The sequence below is a fragment of the Panthera pardus genome, unplaced genomic scaffold, assembly GCF_024362965.1.
Source record: "Panthera pardus isolate Hobbes unplaced genomic scaffold, ASM2436296v1 HiC_scaffold_7, whole genome shotgun sequence".
NCBI classification, from domain to species: Eukaryota; Metazoa; Chordata; class Mammalia; order Carnivora; family Felidae; genus Panthera; species Panthera pardus.
The window spans coordinates 13,452,494-13,463,939 of record NW_026527002.1 but is presented as its reverse complement, the minus strand read 5'-3'; the positions used below and the strand labels follow the sequence as shown (position 1 = coordinate 13,463,939).

Genomic DNA, 11,446 nt, shown 5'->3' with positions numbered 1-11,446 from the left:
TAATTATGAGTTAAGGGGTCCAAAATCACTGAAAATTTAGAGAAGGTGGCAAGTATGTTCAAATATTAACACAAATTAAAATATATAGTGGGGCTTTTAGCATTTGTAGATATTGTTGATGCTGACAATATCTTCTGTTAATAAAGTCTTCCAGTATGAATGACTTTAGACAGTTTTAACAATGTGCCAAGTACATTGAAATACACTTTTAAAAATCACAAAAATAGTTCCATGACTATTGAAAATAGCTAAACTTCATCCTCAATGTATATTTTTTGCAAACTGATCAAGTCACAATAACCATAACAAATTTCAAAGCTGTTGCTAATTTAAGATGGTGACTGGTATCTACATTTTTCATTCTAAATTAATCTAATTATGAGTCAATTAGAATGAGAGAGCAGTGCAAACCACTAAGTCATGAGAAAAAAGCCAATGATACGAAGGTTAAGGAAAGGGCATAAAAGAAAGTAAGGCTAACATAAGGAAATAAACAAAATTAACTGCAAAACCATACGATTCTTAATTATTAGGAAGGCAAACTTAAGCCCGTAAGTATTCTTTTAGAAAAGACAATCCACCCATAGTTATAACGAATGCATAATAAAACCGATCTACTTTAACATCACGGCACAAACTCAGTGACAGAAGTGTATTCAGGACCTCTCACAAGTTGTACCACTGATGTCATTTGTGAACTCTCAAAGATAAAATTACCAGGCTGAGTAGGCTCCAAGTGTCTGCTGCTAAATTCCCTAAACAATAACATGAGTTATTATTCTGCTGCTTTCTATGTTCCTGGTACTGTGTTAAGCACTTTCTATGTTCCTGGTGCTACGCTAAGCACTTGATACAGGTCACGTTATTCAGTCATCACACTAAACCGAGGAAGAGAGTAATCTTTTGATCACCTACTTAGTGTCATAATTGGGAGAGGAACTCTCACAGTCTGACTCCAGAGCTGAGATGCTTAAGTATTACATGATAGGCTTCATTTCAGAAGGGTTTTAGGAAAAGGACTACAGAATAATTTGCAAGTTAACACTTCACCAAATTTTGCAACTTATAAAATGACCAGTTCACCAAATTATCGGTTTTCGAAAAATGTATTTCATTTATATAATGAGGCCACTGGCAATATTTTTGAATAACAATTTCTTTTGTATTTTGCAACTGATGTGTTACATGTGATACGAAGTTCATGGTTTTTGAAAACAATATTGTAAGCGTCTTTCTTCTAATATATTGGTTTGTTGACAACAAAGATTATTTGTATGACTGAACGTTGGACTGTTATGAGATGAAAACTACATATCTCAACGTGCACTGGAGATGCAAGTCCGTACATGGAGATAAAGAGAAAGAAGTTTCTAGCAATACAAACGTATCCATAGGCATTTACCTAGGCAGGAAGTATTAGGACAACATATGTATTCTTTTTGACATGGGTTATTTTATTTACAATCAATGCAAACAGGAATAAAAAAAAGATAAGACTCCATTTTCAAGAAATCCCTTTTGGTTATCAGGAAGTATGCCCATATTCTCATATCCAGACACATATACTTGCAGTATAGAAAACCACTTCCCAATATATAAAAAATTACTCTGTATAATTATCTATCTACCTATTTATTTGTTGTACTTTGCTTATGTTCACTGCATATATTAAAAAAATTTTTTTAACGTTTGGTTTATTTTTGAGAGAGACAGAGTACAAGTAGGGATGGGCAGAGAGAGAGGGAGACACAGAATCTGAAGCAGGATCCAGGCTCTGAGCTGTTAAAACAGAGCCCGATGTGAGGCTTGGACTCGTGAACCGCGAGATCATGACCTGAGTCGAAGTCAGATGTTTAACCCACTGAGCCACCCAGGCGCCCCAGAGTACATATATTTTAAATCCTAATTTACATATTCAAAGACTGTAAGGCGAAAAAAATGTCCATCTATTCTAAGTAGTAGCCTGGATATTTCAAGGTTTTACAAAGATATTTCAGTGTTTTTTGCTTGAAATGAATTTGGAAGTCTTGCAGCCTATTTCTTCCTCATTGAGCAATTAGTTTATGACATAAGTTATTTTTACTTCCTGAGCTTGTTTTCCAATTGACAGAAAGGTCATTTATTCATTCATTCACATGTGTATCTATCAGATACAGTATTATGTACAATATGTTAGACTAATAATTTTTTTAAAAAAGGTTTCTTGTGAACTCATTGCTCTAACACTTTCTAGAGTTTAGTATTCATCTCCAGAAGAACTTTAAGAGAGTTATGTGCTTTCCCTTCATTTTAATGGCTAAAAAAGCAGAGTGAAAGCCAAAAAAGAAAAAAAAAGAAAGAAAAAAAAGATATATTAACAGCTTAATCATTTACTAAGCACTTACTCTGTGTTAGGTTATGTTAAGCAAGTCGCATACATTACATAATGTAATTCTTAAAGACAACCTGAGTCAGACTTTTACATATGAAGTTAACTGTGGTACAAATAATGGAAATAAATGTCCCAAGGCTTCATAGTGGAGGAGATTGGTGGAGGAGATTTAATATAGGACCAACTAAAAGGAAAATTGACACTCTTTTTTTTAATGTTTATTTATTTATTTACTTTGAGAGACAGAGAGAGAGAGCATGCACAGGGGAAGTGCAGAGAGAGAGGAGAGAGAATACCAAGCAGGCTCCGCACTGGGAGCGCAGAGCCCGATACAGGGCTTGAACCCTCGTGAACCCTTGAGGTCATGACCTGAGCTGAAATCAAGAGTCAGATGCTTAAGTGACTGAGTCACCCAGGCGCCCCAGAAAATTAACACTCTCAGCTGATTCCAGAACAATATGCTTTCTGCTTCATTGTCTAGGGTCAAAGAAACACAAAAGGTACATTCAAACCCTACAACTGACCTTGGTATCCACTAATTATATATAGATACATAGATACAGATATAGATATAGATATAGATATAGATATAGATATAGATATAGATATATAGAGATAGATGATAGATAGATAGATAGATAGATAGATAGATACCACACCTTGCTTTGGAGCTTCCTCAAATACAGTGGCAGGAGTCCATAACATTATATTTCTTAGAGAAAAAATAAGATGAGGAGTAAGTCAGCTAATGGTAGGTGCAGGCAGAGCAGCATATATCATTTAATCATGTAAATCCTCAGCTAAGCTCAGATTGAGATCAACAAGGCAGGAAAGGACAGTTTCTCTTATTGAACTATTTGTTGGTGTGTTCTGAGATAAGAAATCAACGTCAAGTCCATCCTATGAAATAATTTCATGTAATAACTTTTGATTCATTTATTAATTGTTCATTACAGTATTAAACATATTTAAAAAATATTTAGAAAGAGAGAGAGTGAGAGCAGGGAAGGGCAGAGGGAGAAAGGAAGAGAACTTCTGTTTTTGATGTTTATTTTTGAGAGAGAGCATGAGCCCTGGAGGGGCAGACAGAGAGAGACACACAGAATCCGAAGCAGGCTCCAGGCTCCATGCTGTCAGCACAGAGCCCGATGTGGGGCTTGAACTCACGAGCTGTGAGATCATGATCTGAGCTTACATCAAATTCTCAATCGACTGACCCACCCAGGTACCCCATAGAGAGAGAGGAGCCTGACACAGGGCTCGATCCCAGGCCATGGCATCATGACCAGAGCAGAAAGCGAGAGTTGGATGCTTAACCAACTGAGCTACCCAGGTGCCCCAACTATTAAGCATCTTTAAAGCCTCATGTATACCAGGATAGACCTAGAGCACAGCAATGGATAGGAACAATGGGCATGCCAGGAGAACACTGTTGAATGGAATAAGATGGGCCTGGAAGCAAGGGTTGTAGCTGTGCAGTGTACAAGGGTGGGAAGTGTCACCAGGATCCATGAGAGCACAGGAGGAGGCATTTATCACAGAGTGGGATGCTCAGGCAAGGCTCCTAAGAGGTGACCATTCGGTGGAAGCACTATTTAGAGTTTTCCAAGAGGGTAAGGGGACTAGGGCATTCCAGGTAGAAAGTACAGAATGTGCAAACAGAGGAGGCAAGAAACAGCATGTGGTCTTTGGAAAACACAATCATTAAGCATGGCTGGCGCGAGGTGGGGGAGTGGGGCATAAGCAAAGGAGCAGTTTTTATGAGTTTTGAGTTCCATTTGTGGAAGTTAGAAGTTTGCCTATAGACGTTGGAGAGTTTGTTTTGCATGGTCCTTGACCATAACCATTTTCTTTTTTTAAAATTTTTTTTTAACATTTTTATTTATTTTTGAGACAGAGAGAGAGACACAGCATGAACGGGGGAGGGGCAGAGAGAGAGGGAGACACAGAATCGGAAGCAAGCTCCAGGCTCTGAGCCATCAGCCCAGAGCCCGACGCGGGGCTCGAACTCACGGACCGCGAGATCGTGACCTGAGCTGAAGTCAGACGCTTAACCGACTGAGCCACCCAGGCGCCCCAACCATAACCATTTTCATAAGCATGATTAATTCTTTCAATTCTTTAAATTCTTTGATTCTTTGATGTCAGAAATGGTAGTAACTTACCATCTGTGTTTCAGCGTTCCAAAAATTTTAGTTTGAAATGGATTAAACTTAGTTGGCATTACTGGTGTTTGTTTTGGCCAATAAAGGGGGCTAATACTAAGAATACTGCAGGTGAGTTTGAGAGAAAATCTCCCACAATCAAAAACTCTTTCCCTGCTGAGTGAAAAATGTGTGTGAATTTCTGATCCAGGATTCCTCTCACTTCCGCTGAAAAGTTGGGGCCTCTCGAGACACACCTGTGTACCTCTGTGACATATGCCAGATTTATTTTCTGGCTTTTTCAGACTAGAATTAATCCCAGACCACTGGTGGTAGATTCAAATCAAAGCATTCATGGGAACAAATCGGGGACGAATCGCCTGTGGCGTAATGAAGATAACATGGCGTAGCCACCCTCCCAGTAAAAATATGATCTTCCCATTGAAGGCACTTTTTTTTGAACAGAGTTTCTATGTTTGTGGATTAATGATTCCTTTTTAAAAATTGTTTATATATTTATTTTGAGAGACAGAGAGAGAGCACAAGCAAGGGAGGGGCAGAGGGAGAGAGAGAATCACAAGCGGGCTCCACCCTGCCCGTGCAGAGCCCAATGTGGGACCTGACTCACACACTGTGAGATCGTGACCAGAGCCACAACCAAGAGTCAGAACCACCCAGTCACCCTGGATTGACGATTCTTCAGGCACTTCTTCCAAATGGACGATTTATACCCATGTTAGAACAAGAGGTAATCTGGAATCCCACACAGGTAACAATATTCTGCGATCAGCTGAGGTGGTAGGGCAGGATCAGTTTCAATGTCAAAATTTATACTGACAATGGCATCATATCATCTGGAATATGGTGGTGAAGCAAAGCAAAGCATCATGATGATCATGATAAAGCAACTTCACAAACCTAACTATAACAGAGGTGAGGCAGATACACATTCACTTCTGCCACTTACTATGTGGGTTCCTGGGGTAGGTCACTTAACCTTCCTTGACTCTTTTCTTGTCTGTAAAATTAGGGATGCTAATAGATGCCCATAGGATATGTGTGAAAATTAAATCCAATGATATCTTTGGCACAGAAGGCTTTCCCACCAATTCATTACTTTCTTTCTCTCCTAAGACGGCGACAACAACAACAACAACAACAACAACAACAACAACATCAACAACAACAAAAATCATAGAAATTTGATTGGCATATGCATTAAAAGAGAAAAACAACACAAGCAAAAACATGGATTGTTTTTCTTGGAAGATTCTTTTTTTATTTTTTTTATATTTTAATTTAATTTTTTATTTTTTTAATTTACATCCAAATTAGTTAGCATATAGTGCAACAATGATTTCAGGAGTAGATTCCTTAGTGCCCCTTACCCATTTAGCCCATCCCCCCCTCCCTCAACCCCTCCAGCAACCCTCAGTTTGTTCTCCATATTTATGAGTCTCTTCTGTTTTGTCCTCCTCCCTGTTTTTATATTATTTTTGTTTCCCTTCCCTTATGTTCATCGGTTTTGTCTCTTAAAGTCCTCATATGAGTGAAGTCATATTATATTTGTCTTTCTTTGACTAATTTCACTTAGCATAATACCCTCCAGTTCCATCCTCGTAGTTGCAAATGGCAGCATTTCATATGACTGCCAAGTAATACTCCATTGTATATATATACCACATCTTCTTTTTTTTTTTTTTTAACGTTTATTTACTTTTGAGACAGAGAGAGACAGAGCATGAACGGGGGAGGGGCAGAGAGAGAGGGAGACACAGAATCGGAAGCAGGCTCCAGGCTCTGAGCTGTCAGCACAGAGCCCTACGCGGGGCTTGAACTCACGGACCGTGAGATCATGACCTGAGCCAAAGTCAGACGCTTAACCGACTGAGCCACCCAGGTGCCCCTATACCATATCTTCTTTATCCATTCATCCACTGATGGACATTTGGGCTCTTTCCATACTTTGGCTATTGTTGATAGTGCTGCTATAAACATTGGGGTGCACGTGTCCCTTCGAAACAGCACACCTGTATCCCATGGATAAATGCCTAGAGGTGCAATTGCTGGGTCGTAGGGTAGTTCCATTTTTAGTTTTTTGAGGAACCTCCATACTGTTTTACAGAGTGGCTGCACCAGCTTGCATTCCCATCTTGAAGATTCTTAAAGATCTAAATCTGTCTCTTTCTATGCACAAGAGGGAGTTGGGAGAGAGGGAAGCAAAGAAAAGATACCAGAGAAAGAAGTGATGCCAGTTCTAACATGAATGGACTCTGAATGAGTAAGGAACTACATGGGAAAAACAATGAGTATTTATTGAGCATCTATTACATTCCATATTCTCAAAGAACGCTGCCTATTAGGAAGACATAAATGTGAACGAATTGTAAACCATGTTCAAGACACACAACAGTAGTGATTAACTATTAAAGTGCCTGGAAGGAGGGAAGTGTGCTCCAGAGACAGAAAATGTTGCTGTAGCTGGAGCTCAAACACAAGCAGGGCTACCTGGGTGAGAGGCTGGAGAAGCAGGTAGGAGCAGGGTGCATGGCACTGAAATGCACAAACTCTCTGCTCTTTCACCTGTGATGGGGCTAGTGCTCAACCCCATCATCCTTCTCATGACTCATTCAAGGACCCTTCATCACCTCCAGAGACCCCTGGACCCGGTGCCTCCCCATTCTTTGCATAACGAGTTCCTGGAGAGCAGGGATGCTGTAGTTTACTTTCTTCTCTATGTATCCAGCCCTAGCAAAGTCTAGTAGGGCCGCAATTAATGTTTAACGAGTGAATGGGAACTACTGCTATTGACATCCTACTACGTGCCCTGCAGTGCCTTCTGCCCACAACACTTCGGTCTTCCTCTTCCCTGGTGAATTCACACATTGCAGATCTCAGCTCCCCAGTGACTTCTGCAGAGCCCATTTCCCCATTATACATCTCATGGCACAGTGTGCTCCTTTGTAACACTGGTCACAGTTGCAATTTACCATTTACCTGGATGATTATTTGATAATATGTAAGGTAAGTACCCAAGATGGCAGAGAATACATGTGTCCGTATTTGATCACCAACGTAGCCCATACTTAATACAATGCCAAACGCATGGCAGAGACCCAATAAATAGAGTTTGAATAAATAAGCTAATTAAATAAAGGAGAAAGGAAGTTAAGAAAGAAGGGAAGTGGGGTACCTCGCTGGCTCAATCAGAAGAGCAAGTGACTCTTGATCTTGGGGTTGTGAGTTTGCGCCCTCCTGTGGGGTGTGGAGATGACTTAAATAAATAAAACTTAAAAGAAAAAAAAAAGAAGGTAGGGAAGAAGGGAGCAGGAAAGGAGAGGAGAGAGGACACATTGATTGTGGGATCAGTGCTTGGTCATGTGGTCAGCCAAGGATATTCTTAGATTTTATCCTGCTAAGAGTTATCAAAGAGTTTTAAGCCAGTGATTTAGGAAAAGTGCAAAGGACACACTGGAAGGTAGGAAGGCTGAAAGCAAGCAGGAAGTCCCTATTCCGGAAAGAGAAAGCAGAGGCCTCATCCAAGGCAGTAGCTGTGTGACGAATGGAGCTAGTATTTACAGGGTACAATCAATAGGACTAGATAATGCCATTAATGTGTACCAACAGCTTCATTCCAGAGAGGACACTGGTTTCACAGCCATCGAGGATTGTGGGCTTCACTATTATCATAAATAAAATATCATAAAATAAAAAGTGTGTATTGAGTACAAGTGCTGTGTTTGTGGCAACAAACTGGAAGATAGAATCCAATATAATAGTTTGATATTATGCACACTGAAGTGTTTTATACTATCTTCATGAGATACCCTTTATACTATCTTCATGAGATACCCTTCTAGCAGATTATACAGAAAGAAAAGTAAAGCAGACATTGTTTGGTCCCTGCAGCTGGTTTAGTGATATCAAATGCTCCTAATATCCCCGGGGCAGCCATGTTGAGTGCAGAGTGTCGGCTGTGGGCCAGCTACATTCACCTTGATATGGTGAAAGGTGCAAAAAGCCAATTTTGAGATTAAAAATAGAGAATTAATGCACTCACAGAAAAATGTGTAGCTTTATTTTTTCCATAGATTAAATAAAAATTGAAAGACGGCATATGTTTAAGTCTATGGTCTTTCTTCTAGTAAGGCAATGTCACTGCATTGCAAGAAAATACTCACCAGTCCTACTGAACACTGTTATTTATTCAGGTTCAACGAGCATTTTAGATATGTTATTCCTAGTTACAATCACTTATATATGCTTATTATTGCTCACAAACTTATATATGTAGCCTAAAATACTGCCTTCTTTTCATACAAAACTAATTACTGTGAATAATTTCCATTCCACTGTGGTACAAAGCATACACTTCCTTAAACTGTCCTACAAAGGAGGGTGTGCTGACCGTATTTGGTATAGTAGGGAGTATGGAATTAACATTTCAAATTTATCATAACAAAATGGAGAAGTGTTCAGTGACATAAAGTATTAAATACATCAGGGATGAGTATTGAATACTGAATAACATTTACAATGTCCTAGATCCTAAATCAACTAAAATTAAATGATATTATTGTTATCAGATGGTAAACAGTTATGGCTAGGTAAGTCTGCTTTTTCGGGTTAGTGACATATGTCCCAGGAATGACAGTTAATGCACATTTATATCTCATCATGCCATCCGGATCACAGACAGACTTCCTACTCTATCCAAACCCTGTTTTAAAATATCTTTTTATTTTTAATGTTTATTCATTTTTGATGAATCTAATCTAATGTAATATAATCTTCTGTTAGTAATTTTGTAGCATTTATTACAAGCATTTATAAATTTGTAGCATTTACTACAAGCATTTATTATGATAAAAAGACGACTTACCACCACGATATATCGAGGTCTGTACTGAATGGTTCCAAACAAACCCAATATGACGACTATTATATGTAGAAAATTTCCAAGAATTGGTGCCCACTGGAAGCCAAGGAAGTCAAAGATTTGCCTCTCTAACGCTGAGAGCTAAAATAAAGCAAAGAGAATCCATTAGCTTCTAACCCAAGCAGAATCACACCATTTTAATATGTATCACACAGCTAGAAAAGTCTGCATATTTGGTTTCAATCACACATACGGACGTCATCATCACTACCGTTGTGACACCCATTTCATGTCCTATTTTATGCAACTTCTCTCAGAAAATGTACTAAGATAACTAAGAGGATTATGACTTCAAGTAAAAATAAAGTTTAAACCTATCTGGAGAGCTCAACATATATTCCTTACATCATTTTCTGTAGTAGAAGATCCAGGCAGATATTTTAGAATATCATATTCTATGATATCAGTTCTTGATTTTTTTAAGTAAAATGATTGGTTTAGTATAACACACTTGGAAAAATAGCTACAAGCTTGAATGCTAGAACTGGTATGATTTGGGGGAAAAATACAAAACCCAAAGTCTCCTACTCACCCCTGGCTTCCTTTAAGAAACATAAATTACCAAATCTGTTTGGTTTCTTTGCTTTCATTAGTCTGTCATTCATGATAATGACTAACCACTTTTTCAAAATGAAGCTTTCTCATTTATTTAGCTCTGGGCTCAAGGCTCCCATGTAAAACTAAGTTAAATCGTTCCTTTGAATCATATTTATTACCATCATATACCTACATGGAAATTCATCTTAGATTAGGTAAAACCCTTTTTGAATATGGAAATAAAAATTACAGGACCATTACAATCATAGACATGCTACGGTTTATTACATCTGCATTATACACAATTACATTTTAAACAATTACACAATGTAATAAAATATACACTTAAATAATTTGTGTATGATTTATGAAACAGATGAATTTCATATAGTCTAGTGAATACCAAAAATGTCATTATCATATAAAAATGATATTTATTGTATTTTATATCTAAAACTTTTATAGTTCTACCTGCTGCGTTTGGGCACTAATTTTATACGTTTCAGACATTTTTCTAGATTTACTTTGATAAAGTAGTAATTTTAATAAAATGATCCAACAATTGGTTATGTTGATGGCCCTAGAAACCGCAGATTTGAAATCAAAATGGTACCCTAGGTATTTTTCTAGTTATGTGGCAGGTGTATGCCTGAATAGCTTTAATTTCCTTGGACATAAAGAAATGTCCTCCATCCAGTAAGCTGAATTTACCTTGGTTAAAATTCACCTTCAGCAAGCTGTGGAGGAGAAGAGAAATGAGCAAATGCCTAAAGACAACCACACCAGAACCACATTCATTTCATGGGTATTTCCTGATCATCAAGTGATCTGTCACTATCCCCTGCTCTCATGAATGGGAAGATGCACAGAAATGGCTAAAACACAAAATAATCACAGCAAGGTAAGAAGTAGAACCGTGTTTTTAATACCCTGTTTGTCTGCTTGTGACTCTAATTAGTTCCCTGGAACCTTCCCCTAAAAACGCAGCATTTTATTTATTGGCCCATCAGTGATGTAAATATGCAGTTTTTTTATGTCCAAACGGGATGGATGTGCTCAGATAAAAAAGAAACCCTGAAGAGCAGCTGCAGGCAATTTATTCTGAAAAGCAACCCTATTTTAAAGCTGTCGCGCATCACAAAAACCTTTAAAGTGAACTTTTCAAACAGAGAAAAATCCATTTTCTTTTCTGTCAGAAGCTGCATGGATAGCATTCTCTTTTATGATATTAAAGAAAACACATATAATGAAGGAGAAGCCGCATTAACACCACTTATTAGGAAATCTGCGCTTAAATATTAGAAAATCTGCATTCTTCAGTGGAGACACTATATCTATTAATATTTATTTTCGGATAACTTACTTAGAAATGGATTCATGGTGGCTTGAAATAGGAACACAAAAGTTCAGCAAAAAAAAAAAAAAAAAGAAAAGAAAAGAAAAACTAAACAAGGA

At 38.0% G+C, this 11,446-nt stretch overlaps 1 protein-coding gene across 1 annotated transcript in view; it reads right to left on the bottom strand.

The window, feature by feature from the left end:
* The window catches only part of NKAIN3 (sodium/potassium transporting ATPase interacting 3), a 606,086-nt gene that overhangs the window by 281,693 nt on the left and 312,947 nt on the right, over window positions 1-11,446 (bottom strand). The window contains exon 2 of the mRNA XM_019421258.2: window positions 9,398-9,535. Within this exon, the coding sequence (XP_019276803.2) occupies window positions 9,398-9,535 (138 nt within the window). The remainder of the gene's footprint in view (window positions 1-9,397; window positions 9,536-11,446) is intronic.